This window comes from Engraulis encrasicolus, chromosome 2, assembly GCF_034702125.1.
Source record: "Engraulis encrasicolus isolate BLACKSEA-1 chromosome 2, IST_EnEncr_1.0, whole genome shotgun sequence".
Classification (NCBI taxonomy): Eukaryota; Metazoa; Chordata; class Actinopteri; order Clupeiformes; family Engraulidae; genus Engraulis; species Engraulis encrasicolus.
Window position 1 is genome coordinate 54,733,419 of NC_085858.1, and position 19,672 is coordinate 54,753,090.

The 19,672-nt window shown below is 44.2% G+C and overlaps 1 protein-coding gene across 1 annotated transcript; it reads left to right on the forward strand.

The window, feature by feature from the left end:
• Positions 1-6,994: 6,994 nt before the first annotated feature.
• On the forward strand, positions 6,995-18,950 carry LOC134441573 (ATP-sensitive inward rectifier potassium channel 12-like). Its single transcript, XM_063191946.1, has 3 exons — positions 6,995-7,069; positions 15,412-15,504; positions 17,273-18,950. Exons 2-3 carry the CDS (start codon positions 15,488-15,490, stop codon positions 18,948-18,950), a joined length of 1,695 nt encoding a protein of 564 aa, XP_063048016.1. The 5' UTR covers positions 6,995-7,069; positions 15,412-15,487.
• Positions 18,951-19,672: the final 722 nt, after the last annotated feature.

Below are 19,672 nucleotides of genomic sequence, written 5' to 3' on the forward strand. Positions count from 1 at the left end.
TACAAACTATAGTCACTGAGGAATAGAATACTAAATGTAATGTTTTTATAGTGTTTAATGTGCTGAAGGTGAGAGCAGGTTTGCACACTGGAAAAAGACACACAGGGCAAGCACAAGGAGTTTTTTCATTCTTTTTCTGAGAGCAGAGTAGAGCAGACGTTTCAGGGTCCTGCCTTCATCAGTGCGCTCTGTGCTCACATATTTACTGTGTTAGAAATTCAGTGTGTGGAGATAATATGCTGCAAATCATTCTTTCATTCCTTACCCACTATGACTGGTCTGTAGTAGGAACTAGTACCAAACAGCAGATGGCAGTACATACGTATTCTCTGGGCAGCAATGTCCAGCTTGGAGGGCCACTCAGACATGTTGGTAATACCACAGTACGGAAGCTCTGAGCTGCCACGGTTGAATATATATTTGGCTCAGTATCATGTAATAACGTGAAAAGTTTCACGTTATAACGTGATATTTATCATGTTATAACGTGAAAGTATCACGTTATAACGTGAAATTATCACGTTATTTCGTGATATGAAGTTATCACGTTATTCTGAGATAAGGAACTATCACGTTATTCTGAGATAAGAAATTATCACGTTATTCTGAGATATGCAACTATCACGTTATTCTGAGATAAGAAATTATCACGTTATTTTGAGATAGCCTATGCAACATTTGGTCATTCAGCACTTCAACACTTCCCGGTTCAGTCAAGGAACATGGCTCGTCTACAGGACTTAATTCAGTTCTATTTCAAGCTTGGTCTAAGGCATGGTGAAATTCTACAGTTGTTGAGCACTGTGGATGGTATTGTTGTCAGTATGCGCACTCTCCGAAGGATTTTGAAAAGCATGGGGTTGTACCGAAGAAAGAATGAATCTGACCCACTTGACGTTGCATCATTTCTCATTGATCAACTGCGTGGACACGGGAGGCTACATGGATACAAGTTCCACCATCTCAACTGCATCCAAGCTGGATAGGCCTATGTTGTCACCCAAAGTACAGTGAGACATTTGTTAAAGTTCCTCGACCCCAGTGGTGTTGAAAGAAGACGAAGAAATCGCTTGATGCAACGTGTGTACATGAACCCTGGCCCTAATTATCTATGGCACGTTGATTCTTATGATAAATTGAAGCCGTTTGGTGTGTGCATAAATGGAGCTATTGATGGCTTTTCTGACTGAACCGGGAAGTGTTGAAGTGCTGAATGGCCAAATGTTGCATATCTCAGAATAACGTGATAATTTCTTATCTCAGAATAACGTGATAGTTGCATATCTCAGAATAACGTGATAATTTCTTATCTCAGAATAACGTGATAGTTCCTTATCTCAGAATAACGTGATAACTTCATATCACGAAATAACGTGATCATTTCACGTTATAACGTGATATTATCACTTATAACATGTTATTATATGGTTGTGACGTCATCTGTCGAATGCTCCATTCATTTCAACGGGGCTCCCCAACGTTCGGACGTCTGTTATTTTTCGATAACGGACGGGTTGGTCTATAACAGACCGCTGTCAATGGCAACAAGACTTTTCACTGCTAAAGCGACTTTTCAACAAGACTCTAATCAGCTGCTGTGATAGACAGCACCCGTTGTCCTGGCTACCGCTGTCAATGGCAACAAGACGTTCACTGCTAAAGCCACTGGCTTGTATACAAGTCAGTGGCTAAAGCGAATGTTTCATATCACTCCGCAGGGGGTCCGGTCTTTTGTCACTCCAATCAGCTGCTGTGATAGACAACACCTGTTGTCCTGGCTACCTAGCTGTTGCCTAGCGGTGTTCCACAACGGCACTGTTTTGTTTTGCGCAGCAACAATCTTAACATTAAATAGGTCTAAAGAAATGTCCCCGCCATGTGTGAATCATTTAAGTATATCCATATAATAAGCGGGTTAACATTCGGCGAGTCGGTCGCTTCGTGGAATAGCAGCACTTCAGAGAGAACAAGACCCCTCCGCTCCGCGTCGGGGTCTAAAGATTCTCTCTGTCGTGCTGCTATTCCACGGTAGCGACCTTCTCGCCGAACGTTAACCCTTACATAAATATCACGTTATAACGTGAAACTTTTCACATTATTACATGATACTGAGCCAAATATATATTCAACCTTGGCAGCTCAGAGCTTCCGTACCACAGACCTATACGTCTGTGGGTAAAACATTAGCTCACCTGTCTGGACAGGGTCGATGAGGACATGATTCTGAAAAATTGCGTTACCCACTCAGTCATACCTCATAAAAGATATGAATATACAGTGTGCCGAAATGTCAATGTGAGATGATATGCCACATGGTTTATGGCAGCACGAGAGAAGTATTCCCTCGCTGGCCAGAGGGGGGCTTTCAGAAGATTTTGTTACCAGGCCCGGCCAAAACAGTCAGTCGCCCATTTGTACACTGTAGCCCACATTGAATCAGCCTCCATGGCATAGCCTGTGCCCTCATGCCCACCTCCCCTCCCCTCCCTTCTCTTCCATTCTCTTCTCTTCCGCTGACTAACTCCGCAATCCCCCTAATCCTCTGATTCACCTGTAAAACCAGCCAACCTCCTCTCCACTGCCCTGCTAACAGCACAGTACTACCAGAGATTCTTTAAGTATAGAGATATGCCAACATAATAGGTTTCTATGGGCACCTAACGCGACCAGGTTCCGGTCTGCCTAAAGGGGCGTGTCATAATGCTCCTACAATGAATAGAACAGTCCTTAGGTCTGCCTAGGTCTGCCTAAAGGGGGCCATAATAGAACCAGGAAACAATGGGCCAATGGAACCTCTCTCTCTCTACTCTCTCTGGTACTACAGTGCCCCCCTCCCACTCAGCTGCCCATAACCATATCTCTCTGCCCTACAGTAGTGAATCTCAACGGGGGCCCTACAGCCACCCTGGGGGCATTAGGGAGTCATTTAGGGGCGTTGGGAAAGAGACTGATGACAGAGAGAGGGGGTGGGGGGTTGCTCAGTTGCAAATTGTGGATGTTGGTGTATTTCATTTTTTGATACTGGGGAGAGGCGTTGGCATTCTTGAGGTCGAGTGGGCTTTGGGAGGCTTATGATGAGGTCAAGGGGTCATTTGTGTAAAAAAAAGGTTGAGAAGCACTGCCCTACAGTGTCAAAAACGACCACTTCATCCCCGTACCAAACCTCCTCTCCGCTGCCATATTAACAGTGTTTGGAAAGTTAAATTCCTACAGGAACTAGTTCAGAATTCAGAGCTCTCTCTGCTCTATGGGGTCACTATTTATTTTTCTTTTTTTTATTTTACCTTCAATTAACCAGGGAAATTTACTGTGCACATACACCCAAACTCAAGTCCCAATCACGACAACCGGAAGTCACTGGTCGCGAGCTCCCTTGCACACATGGAAAATCTTATGATGTGGATACTCTAATGATGGATAAGGCGATGAGTCGTCATGGAGATAACTGACCGTTACAGAGATCAGGTGTGGGTGTGGATTTGCTTTGCATCATCCTACAAAAGTTTTGTTTAACTTGCACAAATATAAACACATGGACCGTGACAATTGTTGGAAATTCAAGGGGGAAAAAGAAGTAGGGGGGTGGGTGGTGTGGAAAGAAAGAAAGAAAGAAAGAAAGAAAGAAAGAAAGAAAGAAAGAAAGAAAGAAAGAAAGAAAGAAAGAAGTTATCTGGAAGAGTGACTGTGGAAGGCAAACACCAAAACAAACTATTAAAGTGCAACATGCTCAGTAGGTCCAGAGAGTGCAGGATGCTGCCTCCTACCAGCCAGTGCTCTGTCTGAACCCTGTGGGAACTAATCTGGCATACAGGGATGATCACCAGCTATAAATATGATACAAACTCTGACGAGTCACTCTGCTTACTCTCACCCTTCAGTGGGTCACAGGCCACTGTGTTAACACACTGTACTGTGAAACACAGACGGTGGCGCACCCCAATAATCTACTTTGTGTACTCAAAATGCAAAGAAAATAAAGAAAATGCTGCACACTCTGCTCCATGTTTTGTTTGTGGTAAAGTGACTTTTCACCCCCCTGGCCAAAGATTCTTTTGATTCTTTTAATTATCATAATAGACCGTCTCTGCCCTGGCCTTCTTCAAATTTGAAGTGTGACGAAAGTGCTGCTTAATCTGCTCCATGTTTTATTTGTAGTGAAGTGACTTTTCGCCCCGCTGCCTTCTTCACTTGTGAAAAAGTGAATGTTTTCACTTCACTACAAATAAAAGACACCGTAGCATGTGCAGCATTTTCTTTAATTTCTTGGAACATATATACTGTGGCTTCATCAGTGCTGCTTCTTAGAACAGTTTTCAGATATGAACATAAAATGTTGTTTTTATTCTCATGGAAATGTTATGTATTTGGGATGATAGGCATTCCAGTCATTGGGGAAGAATGATGAGACAGTGGAATGTAAGCCTCTTTACTGAGGAATTTCTATTTGCATTTCCACCTAAATGTCCACATTGACTTACAGTTTCCAGGCTGTTGCCACCTGCCACCTGCGTATGCAGCAGGCAAACCTGGGCTGTCACAATCACGCAAGCAAACTAGGTAATTGCCTAGGGGAGCCCAGACAGGGCACTCAAAAGGCACCAATCATCTAGACAGACAGGCAGCCTGGCCAGTGTCATCAGTCAGTGAGAAGGCAATACCAAAAAAACATTTGCTTAGGTGAATTAAAGATGTGGATATGGTACATAAGCATATATGCAGTAGGCCTATATCACATGTTTAACATGCCCTGTCTGGGCAGGTGTAGTTTGAAGGGTCATGTGATATAGGCCACAACTTCTTCCTGTTACCCATATGCCTGACGAAGATCCAAGGTGATCAAAACGTTGCTGTTTTAATGTAATAAACTGTATTTTTTGGAGCCTATTCTGCAGTGTGCAGACCTTGTTTAACTGTCTGACACTTTTGTCCGACACCTGCAACAAGTGACTTTGGATGCTTTGCACCCTACCCAAAACCATTACCATTTTGGTGACAATAAGGTTATAACAGAGGCTCTGAGCAAAGGGGTTAAGTAATGTTTATTTTTGGAGCACAGCTGGCAGTGCAGAACTACCTCTTTCTAATGTCTATTGTCTATGTAATTGCCACATTCTGCCTTGCAACTCTTCCCTAGGCCCACACCTAACAACTTACATGCTTCTTCTGTATGTCCTAACCTTACCCCTCCAACTGTAATCATGTTCTTTTCTTCATCGTCTTGTCCTCGAGGACTGTTCACCCACCCACCCACCTACCATGTGGTCTTGAAGCCTATCAGGGAAAGGCACACTCCCACCTTCCCATTCACACAGTTATTAAAGAAAAAAAAAACATTGGAAATAAGTCCCCTTGCTGGTACTGCAGAGGCAGAGAGAAGCGAAGGAGAACATTTGCGGAGGGGAATGGTTTCCATAGAAACTGTTTAGAGCTGCACAACATTTTCAACACACATACAAATGCACTCTCTCTTTCTCTATCTCGTCTGTGTGTGTGTGTGCGTGTGTGTGTGTGTGTGTGTGTGTGTGTGTGTGTGTGTGAGCGTGCGTGCGTAGAGAGAGAGAGAGAGAGAGAGAGAGAGAGAGAGAGAGGTGTGTGTGTGTGTGTGTGTGTGTGTGTGTGTGTGTGTGTGTGTGTGTGTGTGTGTGTGTGTGTGTGTGTGTACGTGCGTGCATGCGTGCGTGGATGTGTGCGTGCATGCATGCGTGTGTGTGTGCGTGCGTGCGTGCGTGCGTGCGTGCGTGCGTGCGTGCGTGCGTGCGTGCGTGCGTGCGTGCGTGCGAGAGAGAGAGAGAGAGAGAGAGAGAGAGAGAGAGAGAGAGAGAGTGGTGGTGGTGGGGAGTAGGGCGGTGTTTGCATTTGACGACTAATTGGCTTTGACATGGTCTCCAGACTCCAAATGTTGTGGGAAATACTTTTGAAAGCAGTGAATGATTGGTATGCATGGGGGAATGTCCACAATGATATTGATGTAGGAAAAAATTACAACAGCGGCGGGCTGGGATGACAACTGCCAACAAGATGAAGAATAGGAAAGTTTTAAAGTTGTAAATTGAATCTGTACATGTACCTTCAATCACAGATTGGTATTCTGCCTTTGGCCCTTGCCACAGTGGAGGCATAAGAAAAAGTTTCTTTTGACCAGTTGAACAGACCAGACTGGCATTAACTAAAAAATAGTGTATATTCCTACAATATAGATACTGATAGTTGAGGATACTTCAGACTCTACCCTCCCCTTTGCTGTGGCAAACCTACATCTTTTAATGTTGCTTATTTTATGTTGCAATGTTTTATGTATTTATTTATTATTATCATCATTATTAATTAGGCTATGTATTTATTTATTTTGTCTCTGTCCTTGTTTTCCTTTTTATTAGAGTGAGCACTGTTTTATGCAATTGTGTACTTTGCATTTTTTGAAAAATTGTTTGAAATTAATTAAAAAAAAAGGTTAGTCTCAAAAACGTTGTAAATTGTAGACCAAGTGAGTTGAAGGTCCATGTTCATGTCCATGTAAGATTAAATGCTGCAAGCAGGCTAGAGTTCATTCATAATGCCATAATCAAAAGTTCAATTCAACAACGAGTCAAGACCCTACCCAAAACATTGGCCATAATGTGTGGCAGTAGGCTACAATCACAGGTAGGCATTACGTCACCACGCACACATACTTATGGATGTATGGAGGCGCACTGGAAGGAGAACATAATCAAAGTGACAAGCACGCCCCCTCCCTCCTCTACGTCGCGCGTACCCACGCGCTTTTCCTAGACGCCTTTGACACAGCATTTCCAAATACCAGCGCAGGATTGCACCAAGGAGAACGCGCCCGAGCAGGGATTATACAGTTTAAAAGTGCATGCAGATTCCCAGAAGAATAAGAAAAGGTGTAGAACAAACTGACAGTTATTTGAAATCTAGTTTAAGTTCTCTAGATGAGCTGCGCGCTGATTTGGCATCCACATAAAACGAGAAAACCATGGAGTAGCGGGAACACGCGCATTCCTTTGGACTAAACCAACAAGTTTATTTTCCTGATTAAAAGAAGAGTCTCAGCAGGCGTAGTTAGGTAAGCTAACTTTTACATGTAACTTGCGGTTTTAACTGTCACTGTGAAGACCTAGAGTAGCCTTTTTGACACATGTAGCCTATACAGACTCTTTAGGCTACAGCTGTTTTTGCTCGCTCAAGTTCATCCATTACAAGGCTGGTCTATAACATTTCCGTTTGATCTGTAGCATTCGTGAATTTCCACTGGTGGAATATTACATTTGTACCTGAAAATGCATATGATCTGTTACTGCACAATATCCATAACATTCATAACCTACAGGTGGTCAGGTGCTTGGCATGTCTCAACATGGTCCAACAAGACATGGACAATCGCTGTGTAAAAAATGCTAAATAGATTAACCTTATTGCTGAGCCAACTGGAATAGTGAATAAATGGTCGAACCGACTGACATCCATGTAAATACTACTGAGAAAAGGTTGCATGTCCAGCCGATGTCCAACTACCATCCAACTTGCATTTGACTTCAGATTAATTTTGGACTCCACTTTGCCACTTCAGCACCTGAACAACACATTTATAGCAATTTGTAGGCTACTGATTTGTGTGTTTTTGTGTGTTTGAGACTGAATTTACCGTTGAACATTTTTTCTCTCATCTCAGCTAAAGGACATAGCTGGAAAAGAGGGTCTTGTGCCATGACGCACAGCGTGATTAATTGCATAGTAGACTTATTAACAGGGATAGAGAAAGGGCGATGCTGATGACTAACACTTTAAGACAAAGTCTATAAACAAAACACAAAGGAGTCATGCGAGCCAAATTGCTAGAGGACAGTCGTTCAGTCTTAAACTTTGTTCTGACGGAGTTTTTGGCATTTGATGACACATTTGTAAAGGTAACATTTTATTTTAAGGATTCACTGTTACATTTGTACTGGCCTCATTGGCTACAGTGGAAGAACCGATATTAGGCCTATAAACATGTAAGTAGGCCCTACAACACTAGTAGCCTACATTTTGTTGCATCATGTAGGCCTATTTTTCTGTATCTACATACATATGACAATGTCATATCTTTTCCCATAATGCTTTGCCAGGGAGGTAAAGGGCTGAACTGAGGGCACTTGCTATGCAGATACACAAACATGCATGATGCAAGTACAACACCACCACATGCACTAGTTACTCCTCTTACCTGAGTACATTGCAAGTTGCAACAGGGACCTCTAACAAGTGTTGCTGACAAAAATAGAGGGCTGGCACTTGGCTCCAACAGAAACAAAGGCACATTTAATCGGGCCCAATCATTTCATAATAAGGTATTTAGTATATGTCATATGCACATCAAAAGACTCATTGGTGAAACAAAATATCTGAAAGTTGAAATAAATCAAAAGCTATGTAAACATCCCACTTTTCAGAATTTAATATCATTACCAGTTTCAAATGCAATACAAATAGGCCTACCAGTCCATTCATATAGGCTATGATCGGAAAATACGTTTATAGATAAGGAATTGAATTAAAAGAGTTTAACACACACAGGGAATACGCATCCATAGAAGTGCCAGAGAGAGCCTTCCAGTCTGAGGTCATAGACGTATCAGTTTTGTCCCACTGGATTTCCATCCCAGGTAGGCTACCTACAAAACTAGTGGACCAGGGCTTCCCAACTTAGGGCCCACTTGAAATTTTCAGAAATGTCCGGGGCCCACCTCTGACTCAATAAACAATATAACTTATAATATACTGTACATTCAACAGCAGGCTTGTACGAAATTCCGAATGGAAAGAATTTCAATTCAAAGTAATGCCATAATACAAACACTAGGTGGTGGTGTTCTATGTACTTTCAATGGGTGGTGTAGATTAAATTCAAAGAAATTCAAGGTAATGGCACCACCCAGTGTTTGTATTATGGCATTATTTTGAATTGAAATTCTTTCCATTCGGAATTTCGTACAAGCCTGTTCAACAGCAATACACACACTATTTTACTTTTTAGATGATAATGTCAAAGCCCACTTGGAATACCTTCGGGGCCCACAGTTTGAGAATCACTGAACAAGACCAAATCCTACCAGCAGACTAGGGCAGTCATGGGTAAGCGGTTAGGGCGTCAGACTTGCATCCCAAAGACCCGACAGGTTGGTGGGGCGAGTAATTAACAACCAGTGCTCTACCCCATCCTCCTCCATGACTGAGGTACCCTGAGCATGGTACCGTCCCACCGCACTGCTCCCCATGGGGCGCCACTGAGGGCTGCCCCCTTGCACGGGTGAGGCATAAATGCAATTTCGTTGTGTGCAGTGTGCAGTGTTCACTTGTGTGCTGTAGAGTGCTGTGTCACAATGACAATAGGAGTTGGAGTTTCCCAATGGGCTTTTCTTTCACTTTCACTTTTTCAGACTATGTATATGCAGGTCTATTTGCCTGGCAGGTTGGTGGACCATAGGGAATAATAATAGCTGGGCCATGAATGTGGAATGCCTCTGTCCTCAAGTTTTGAATCTGTGTAGCGAGTCATTGGGATGTGGCTTTGCCTATGGTGCAAGCCCAGAGTCTGCATGGCTCGTCAGGCTACTTCACTCCGACAAATCTGCTACAACTGCTGACTGGTGTTACAGACACTTCCTCCTTGCACCTCTAAACCCAAAACAGTATCCCTCATTCTAACCCCTTCACCCAAACTCCAAACTTCTCCTCTCCCTCTGATACCCATCACCTGTTCTGTGCATAATTAGGCCTTTGTGAATCAGCACTGGAGCTGTACTGTCTCTGTTGACTTTCCACTCTGTCTGTCTGACTCACCTGATAGAGAGCTCTTACAACCCCCCCCACCACCACCACCCCAGCCCCTCATTTGAAACGTGCCTCTAGTAGGCCTACTTCTCCCCCACCCCCCACCCCTGCTCCACTCCAGCCTCCTCTCACTCCAGCACTCTCCACTCCACTGCAATGCCCACCACTGGCTGGCAAGAGCAGGTTACTATGGAAACCACTCAGTGCCCTGGCGTCCTGCGAAGCCAGCGTGTCAAACATGTAGGCTTTTAAGACCCCAGTAGTTAGTCTCTGAAGGAAATAGCTGTTCAAAGAAACAGGTATTTTGTACAACAATGGTATAGGCTACTGCGTACCTACTGCATGTGCTGTCTCGTCCCATGGGGAGACCAGAGTGGTGTTTGTGGCCTTTTGACACTGCAAATACGAACTAGAATATTAGAAATAAACTTTAGTGGCCCTGAGGGATTGACACTAACTGTTCAAAATTGTTATGTGCTCTGTATAATGATTAAAAGGGTGTCCATGGCATGAACTCAGAAAATAGCCCACAAGTTATAAATAAAATTTGGGCTGAGGGTTTGACCCTAAGGGTTTGGAACTACCCAGACATATTAAATATTTATGCTCTACCTCTGAATGACTGATTCAGGCCTATTTGAGGCATCTCTGAAATGCAAGCTGTGAAAAGGGGGCAGACGGGTCAGTTGTTCTGGGCCCAGGGAGAGTGAGGGCCCAGAATTGGGTCTTCATTGATAGGGGTGAGCTTTCAGATAACTTTGTCTTAGGCCCGGACAAAGCTTTCAGCAGACCTGCTGTCAGAAACCCAGAAATAGTCGCCTATAGCAAAAGTATAGATAACTTTAAGGTGGACGTAATCTTAATTGCATAGCAAACCATATCCCATTCACTTTCTTTTTTAAAGATATTTTTAGGGCTTTTATGCCTTTATTTTCTATAGGACAGTTAGAGACAGACAGGAAACTGGACTGGAAGTGAACTCAGGTCAGCGGCATAGTTGTTATTTAAATGTTTAAATTAAATATTTAAATTAATTTCTCTCACTGCTTCCTAGTTCACTAAAGAGGAAAAAAGGTACGCTGGGCATTGTCTTCACTAACACAGTGTAGGCCTAATTTCGTAATGAAACTCAAGTTTGTGAGTTTGCTAAAAAAAATGCCCTCCCACCTCCTGCCCAGTTAGCACAAACCAATCAGAGTCAAGCATGGACCCAACTGTATGCAACGCACGACAATAGCCAACCGTCGGGTTGGTGTGAGAGAGGCTTTACAGTTAGAGCCACGGTAGGGCCTCCCTTCACTTTCGTAGCCCCTTAATGCGCGCTGTACCTCCAGTGGCACATTGTAATAGTCATTGAAATGTACCTACCATAGCACTACAATACTATGACACAACACAGGCCCTTTAGTAATGCACCACGACTTGGTCATTACCATACTGGTAACAACAAATGTATGAAGCCGTGTCTTAAGGGGTTAACACAGACAGAAATCATTGCACCAATATGTGTTGCTTTTGGATATGGAGGTCCTGCAGATTTCTCAACAACAATCGACTGAAACCAACTGTTTTTAAAGAAGAATAAAATGTTATGGTATTTCCCTTATGGTTTTCCGACCGTTAACATGTATAGTCCTTTCATTTGTGGCCTAATTGGCTTTTAGGGTAATTTTTGGCTGATAGTTATTTCTTGCCGTTTTGGGCTAGAGCTGGTGTTCAGTCCACACCAAGATATGCAAGACAAATAGTCAGTGGGCCAAACTGGTTAGTTTCTCTTAGTATTAAAAAATAAAAAAGACTAATGCCCCCCAATGGCATCTAAACTCCGGCCCCTCTCAGCTGTATCCTTCCCAACACCCCGCGGGGCTCCTCAACGTCCCCTGGGGGGGCTGTAGAGTCCCCATTGAGAAACACTAGGTTAGAACAGTATTGAAGGAATGTAAGGAATTCAAGGAAAGTTTGTGTTCATGTAAAAGATGCCAACGAGGCTCTAGTAGGCTACGGCAGTAGAGCGTTACTAAACCTCCTCCTGGAGCCTCATACAGATCATGCAATAGCGATTGAGCTATCTATCGGCCTAGACCTTTAGCTCAATGTTTTCACACCTGTGCTCCAATGCCACAAGGTTGCTGGGGGTGGCAGACTGCACAGGAAGAAATTCAGTCTGAACATATTTTTTTCTAGGACAAACCTGTGCAGCTGATGATAACAGCAGTTGTTTCATGACCCTGTTAAAAGGCCATATACTACCCTGAAGTACAATGTGCAGTATCAATTTCTTGTTTTATTTATGAATATTTAGGCCATTGTTAGTTAGGCCATTACCTTGATTCTAATGTGATTTAAGTACCATGGAGCATACACCACGACACCAGAGATTCTTTAAGTATAGAGATATGCCAACATAATAGGTTGCTATGGGCACCTAACATGACCAGGTTCCGGTCTGCCTAAAGGGGCATGTCATAATGCTCCTAGCATTGAATAGAACAGTCCTCAGGTCTGCCTAGGTCTGCCTAAAGGGGGATTCTCCCCCCAATAATAGAACCAGGAAACAATGGGCCAATGGAACCTCTCTCTCTCTACTCTCTCTGACGACACTGTCAGGGTATGTAGAGGAAATATGAATCAGTACGATAATCACAGTGTTTTATTAGCCTTTATTAACAATAATAAACCACTTTTCCTATTGCATCAAGACATTTTCATGCAGCCAAGACAAATATATCTGCTCCAAAAATACATGGTGATTTCACATATGACATGATTGGAAACAGAAATACACCACCAGATGGTCATAGTGACTTTGGGATAAGAACAGTAGCTGGACGGTTGCCTCCTTCTTTCTTGAATCTCATCCCAAAACATATTATTTCCTTAAATATTCACCCATATGCTCATGCCAGCTCTTAACATCCTATTTAACCAAACATGATGCTTAATACAATGGTATTTGAAGTGAACTTGTGCCAGTCACATACAATATCTCTGATGCAGAATGGTGGAATTGACGACCAAATATTCCCAAAATATATGGCAACTGTCAATTGAAGTGATGTGTGTTAAAATGGAGAACATTTATCTCCTTCATGGACACCATGTGCAGCCGTACCATTCAGATGTGCCATTTAACAGGCAATACATGAAAAAAGGTAACACTTTACTTGACACTGGCGTCATACGTATGACATAACAGTGTCATAACACAGTCATGCATATGTCATAAACATTATGTTAATGTCATAAACATTTAACTTAAACACTTAGTGGTTTCTTTTGCCTTAACAGTTAGACATAATGAACTTAATACATGTCATAAACATTTCATGGCCGTTGCCATTAAGTGGCATTCGATTTAGTAAAGACAGACCAAACAATGTCAGCTTCTCATGACCTTAAAATGCTTATGATATTGACATACATATGAGGCGCCGCCTAGCCAATATGTCAGGAATTGCATACACATCACCGCTAAAAGCTTGCACGTACCTTACTTTTCCTCGCACATCACCGCTAAAAGCTTGCACGTACCTTACTTTTCCTCGCACATCACCGCTAAAAGCTTGCACGTACATTACTTTTCCTCGCACATGCACCCGAAAGGTTTGCACGTACACTGTTATTTGCTTGCACTCGAACAGGAAAACGTTGTGCATACGCCACATTTTCATGCACGCAGTAACAAAAATCTCACACACAAACTACTTTGACCTCGCACACACACCACTTTTGCCTCTCACACATACACACATTACACTCATACGCACAATACTTTTATTTGCACATGCACGCCAAACGCTCACACATAATTAGACTTTACTTCGCACATATCCCACTTTTCTATGCACATACACCCTTAAAGCTCGCACACATAGGCCTACCAGTGTTACTACGCACATGCTTGACTTTTCCCTCACGCACATACCACTTTTTTCTTACACATCACTACCATTCAAAATCGAGATTTCAGATGGTGTTTATGACAGGGAAATGGTATGTGTGCGACGAAGTTAGTGTTGTGTGTCTCTGAGAAAGTGGTGTGTGTGTGTGTGTGTATGTAAGTTGTAGTGTGTCACACAAAAAGTGTTGTGTGTGCGAGCTAACATGTAAATTAAGGGCCGAGCTCCGCCCAGGTGCCAGCTCATTATGCAAATGCAGACCGAGTAAAGAAAACATTGAATATTCTGACCATTCTGAACGTTACCCTTCTATTATGTAAAAAATATATATATATATATATAAATAATAAAATGAATGGTGATACAGTTTCAGAAATAAAAATATTAGCGTCCACTCAAGACAGGAAGTGAAAAAACAACAACCGGAAAACCAGCCCAAATTTACATGTTAGCTCGCACACACAACACTTTTTGTGTGACACACTACAACTTACATACACACACACACACACACCACTTTCTCAGAGACACACAACACTGACTTCGTCGCACACATACCATTTCCCTGTCATAAACACCATCTGAAATCTCGATTTTGAATGGTAGTGTGTAAGAAAAAAGTGGTATGTGCGTGAGGGAAAAGTCAAGCATGTGCGTAGTAACACTGGTATGTGTGCGAGCTTTAAGGGTGTATGTGCATAGAAAAGTGGGATATGTGCGAAGTAAAGTCTAATTATGTGTGAGCGTTTGGCGTGCATGTGCAAATAAAAGTATTGTGCGTATGAGTGTAATGTGTGTATGTGTGAGAGGCAAAAGTGGTGTGTGTGCGAGGTCAAAGTAGTTTGTGTGTGAGATTTTTGTTACTGCGTGCATGAAAATGTGGCGTATGCACAACGTTTTCCTGTTCGTGTGCAAGCAAATAACAGTGTACGTGCAAACCTTTCGGGTGCATGTGCGAGGAAAAGTAATGTACGTGCAAGCTTTTAGCGGTGATGTGTATGCAATTCCTGACATACGTGCAAGCGTTTAGCGGTGATGTGTGTGCAATTCCTGACATATTGGCTAGGCGGCGCCTCATAGTTTATGACCCCTCCATTACTGTCATGACACTATTTTGACACGTTTATGTTACTGTCATGTCTTGCGTATGACACCGGCGTCAAGTTAAGTGATACCAAAAAATGTATAATGATGAACAGTATGACCTTTGACCTCAGGCAGACGTAAATGGTGGCAACAAGACGTTAGGCAGACAACACTAAAAACTGGATTGTCTTGCATGGTGAACGTGACTTGTGTTAGGATCTGACAACTTGATTTGTCATCCATTGTGGAATTACTTTTTAGAAGATGTGAACATAAACGCATTTCCCCATCTGTGAAGATAGGACATCTTTTTCTGTACAATAGGTATCATGGTAACATAGCAGACAGAAAAATAACATTATTCTCAGGACAAAGAATGATTCAGAATTTTACTAACATTTAAGAATGCAGAGTAGTAGTAGTTATTGTAGTGTCTTTATTGTCTCCCATGGGGGAAATTTCTTCCAGTAAGTAAATACAGGTACATACTGTCAGAACCCCCCCAACATTTACCCGAAGACACATACTTGTACCAATGTGAGCAACTGAACAGGACATACAGTAACTCTTGGAATGAAAGTCATAGGGGCTTCTTCTTTTTCTCTTATAGAGAGGACCTCCCCTGTGGTGCACAGAGAGCACCATGTGGACGCCCAACACATAGGAGGCTGCTGACAGTGACCACAATGGGAACACAGCGAAGGTAAGAGCCAAGCACTGGAATGTATGATGTAACCTGGACATCAGTGGTGGCCTATGTCTTTAACACTTCTCATTCATCTGTCATATTAGTCAAAAGAGTTTGTTTGAAGGCAATGCTCAAATGCTAAAAAAAAGTGTCCAGTTACCTACAAATAATCCCTTTCATCAGTACTGATCCAAGTTGTAATAAGTCAATAAGTTTTTTTTTTCTATGAACAAAACTGTGATGTTAAGTATAATTACGGTATATGAAACCACTTCTGAGTCCGTTCTTATACAACACCTCAACAATTAAACCATCCTCACTTGTGATGAAAACAGAATTTTCCATGTACTGTTAACTTTTCTAATCATAGTTTTGGGTAGGGTGCGCACATCCAAAAACACTTGTTGCAGGTGCCAGACAAAAAAGTCAGACAGTTGAAAAAGGTAGGTCTGCACACTGCCGATCAGCTCCAAAAATAAACTTTATCAGGCATATGCCTGATGAAGATCCAGCGTGATCGAAACGTTGCTTTTTAAATAATAACGTTTATTTTTGGAGCTGATCGGCAGTGTGCAGACCTACCTTTTTCAACTTTTCTAATCATACCATTTCTGAATTTGATAAGGTGATGTGTTATCTTGCACAACTGGTACACCCCATGGTAATGTGGTGATGGTGGTGGTGATGGTGCTGTTGGTGATGATGATGGTGTTGGTGGTGGTGATGTGATGTTGATGGTGGTTTGTTTTGGTGAGGAGGTGGGCGGAAGGAGAAGATGAAAACCAAAAAAGAAACATGGCTCAGAAATAATCCCTAAATCTTAGCTGACCGCAATCCCCTTCAGGTAGCTAGCTAAACACCACTCACCTTCTCAAGTAATCCCAAGCTTCAGAGGAGATGGGTGAGAGAGCCTGGTAGCTTTGGCCGCTAACTAGCATGTGGGCCAAAATAAATGAGGTCAAGCTAAAAAAAAAGGGGGGGGGGAGGTTTGATGGAGGGGACAATGTCTGTGTTCACTCCCCCACTGATTTGAGTGTCTCTCACGGTGGAAGGTAATGTAAGTGACAACGGGCACAGGCTGCTACCTTTTAAGCTCCTTGGGGGGGGGAGATGAGTCACACTTTATCGCTCTTTCTCTGGGTGAGCCAGCTTGCTATGCATAGTCATTTGTGTGTCACTTGGAGGGTGCACTTTAAAGAACCAGGCCAATATGATTATGCACACAGGCAGCTCCTCCAACACACTTGGTCTCACTTACCGACGTACCTAAATATTATAACGACAACAACATGTAATTAGCACAATACCATAGCATAGACACTAGCAGTACCATAGCATTATAACCATAGAAAGCAAACTGGTGCACTTCAGAATGACTAGGCCAGGGAAGAGTGGAGCACTCAAACACTTTTTTTGTTATTTTATTGCGGTGCAAGCATGATGACTGAATGTTTCGATGCAGTGCGTCTTTTTCAGAGTCCAATATTATTTATTTTATTTTTTTAAAATATATTTTAGGGGCTTCTATGCCTTTATTTGACAGGACAGTTAAAGATGGTGACAGGAAGCGAATGGGGCAGAGAGATTGGGGAGGATCAGGAAATGACCCCGGTCGGACTCAAACCGGGGTCCCCGAGGGTGGGCATGCAAGCCAAAATGTGGGGGGCTCAGTCGAGTCCAATATTATAATATCCATGGCCGCTTGGCTCTCCACTTTTGTACTTCCTCCTCTATGATATTTATGCCCTTTCCTCTGTTCTGTTTTGCACCCGTGTGTCCTCAGGTACAGTCTCGTGTTGCCAGGTGAGGGAGGGATAAAGATGTCGACTCTGGGTCTTCACAACGGCCTGGGCACCCCGAGCCGAAACCTGCTCTCGCCTGGGGGGTCTGACATCTTTGGAGACAGAGGAGGCGGTGAGAGCAGACAGGGTAGGGCATCCAGCCCTTATAACGGCAAGATCATGACCGGCGGGTCCAACCAACTGAGGAACCGCTTCGTGAAGAAGAACGGCCAGTGCAACGTGATGTACGCAAACATGGAGGACGCGCCCAGGCGCTACCTGGCCGACATCTTCACCACCTGCGTAGACATCCGCTGGAGATACCTGATGTCCATCTTCTGCGCCACCTTCCTCATATCGTGGTTCCTTTTCGGAATAATCTTCTACCTGGTGTCATGGTCCCATGGAGACTTTGACGAGGACCATCACCAAGGGATGGGCGTGGGCTTTGGTCCAGCGGTGGGGCCTGGTCATGGTGCTGGGGCTGGGGCTGGCCACCCAGGGGCGATGGGGCGCGGGACAGGGGCGTGGAAGCCATGCCTTCTCCACGTGGAGGGCTTTGTCGGCGCCCTCCTCTTCTCCATGGAAACGCAGACGACGATCGGGTATGGCTGGCGCTGTGTGACGGAGGAGTGCCCGGTGTCCATCGTTACCGTGGTGATCCAGTCCATCGTGGGCTGCATCATTGACTCCTTCATGATCGGCACCATCATGGCCAAGATGGCGCGGCCCAAGAAGCGAAACCAGACGCTCATGTTCTCCAACAATGCCGTCGTCGCCCAGCGCGACGGCAAGCTGTGCCTGATGTGGCGCGTGGGCAACCTGCGGCGAAGCCAACTCGTGGAGGCGCACGTGCGCGCCCAGCTCATCCGACCGTACATCACCGCCGAGGGCGAGTACATCCCTCTGGAGCAGACGGACCTCAACGTGGGCTACGACACGGGCATCGACCGCCTCTTCCTAGTCTCGCCCCTGGTGATCATCCACGAGATCGACGAGGACAGCCCGCTGTACGGCATGAGCCGCGCCGACGTGGAGTCGGATGACTTCGAGATCGTGGTGATCCTGGAGGGCATGGTGGAGGCCACGGCCATGACCACGCAGTGCCGCAGCTCCTACAAGTCCCGCGAGATCCGCTGGGGCCACCGCTTCGAGCCCGTCATCTTCGAGGACGGGGACAGCTACCGCGTGGACTACGGCCGCTTCCACAACACCTACGAGATACCATCCACGCCGCACTGCAGCGCCAAGGAGCTCTGCGAGAAGGCGGAGAAGCGCTCAGGTTCCGGTTCCGGTTCCGGGGCCTCGTCGAGTTCCACTTCCCCCGTGCCTCACGTGACCCACGTGCCCCACGTGCCCCAATCGGCTCCCCCGAACCTGCTGCTGCCACACTGCCCCAGCGTGTTCTGCTACGAGAACGAGGTGGCGCTCGGAGCTGAGGACGAGGACGAGGAGGTCAATCAGCTGATGAGAGACACGGTCGCTGCGGACTCCGGGCCCCGGACTCCCGACAGGACTTCCTTACACGCCTCCACGGAGTTCCGCCCCAGGATGTTCCACGAGTCCCTCACCAAGACGCCCAGCAGCAACACGCTGTGTGTCTTAGACATGGACAACCAGATGGAGTTTGAGGCCATTCCTCTTGACCCTGTGACATACAAAAATGAACCGGAAATGTAAAAAAAGTCTGAGATATAGTTTTGAAGAAAAAAAATAAGCCTGTCACAACCTCCTTGTAATCATAATGTAAAATGTAAATATTTCAGACCTCACGTAACTGCATTTAGAAAACCAAACTCTGTATTTTTTGTGGAGTGAGGACAGTTCTGGTGATGTTTTGCACATTGTTAAAGAGTCACATGAGTGACATGAAGAAACCAACCTTTTCTTGGGTACAGGAGTTGTTTGGTGTTTGAATATGAGTGATGGTTCTGTGAGATAAGCCAAAGTGGACTTGTGGTGCGATTTCCCACCAGCCTCATCTCAGCTCGTATGAAGAGGTGGACTCGTGCCTCAGATGAAGAAGTGGGAGATCAGAGGTGGATTCGGCCACAATGACTCAGTCTTGTAATTATCTATAAGGGAAAAGCATTATGGAAAGGTGAACATGAACCAAGTCTTACAGAAAAACCAAAGGAGGAAAATTTGCACTTAAAGACAGAGTGACAGAGGAGATACTCAGGGTAGTTTGAAAGACATTGAACAGCCAGTCTCCATACTGTGTAAGCACTGTATCAAGAAGAGATCTATTTATGGCATTTGCTCGGAGTAATTCTTTCTGATCTTCTTTGTTTGTTCTGCACAAGTGAAACAGATTATGAAATGAATGACTCAGGATATTAATCACTCTTTTAAAACTGGACCTTTGAAATACAACATGATGGCTAAGAAATCTTGGTATA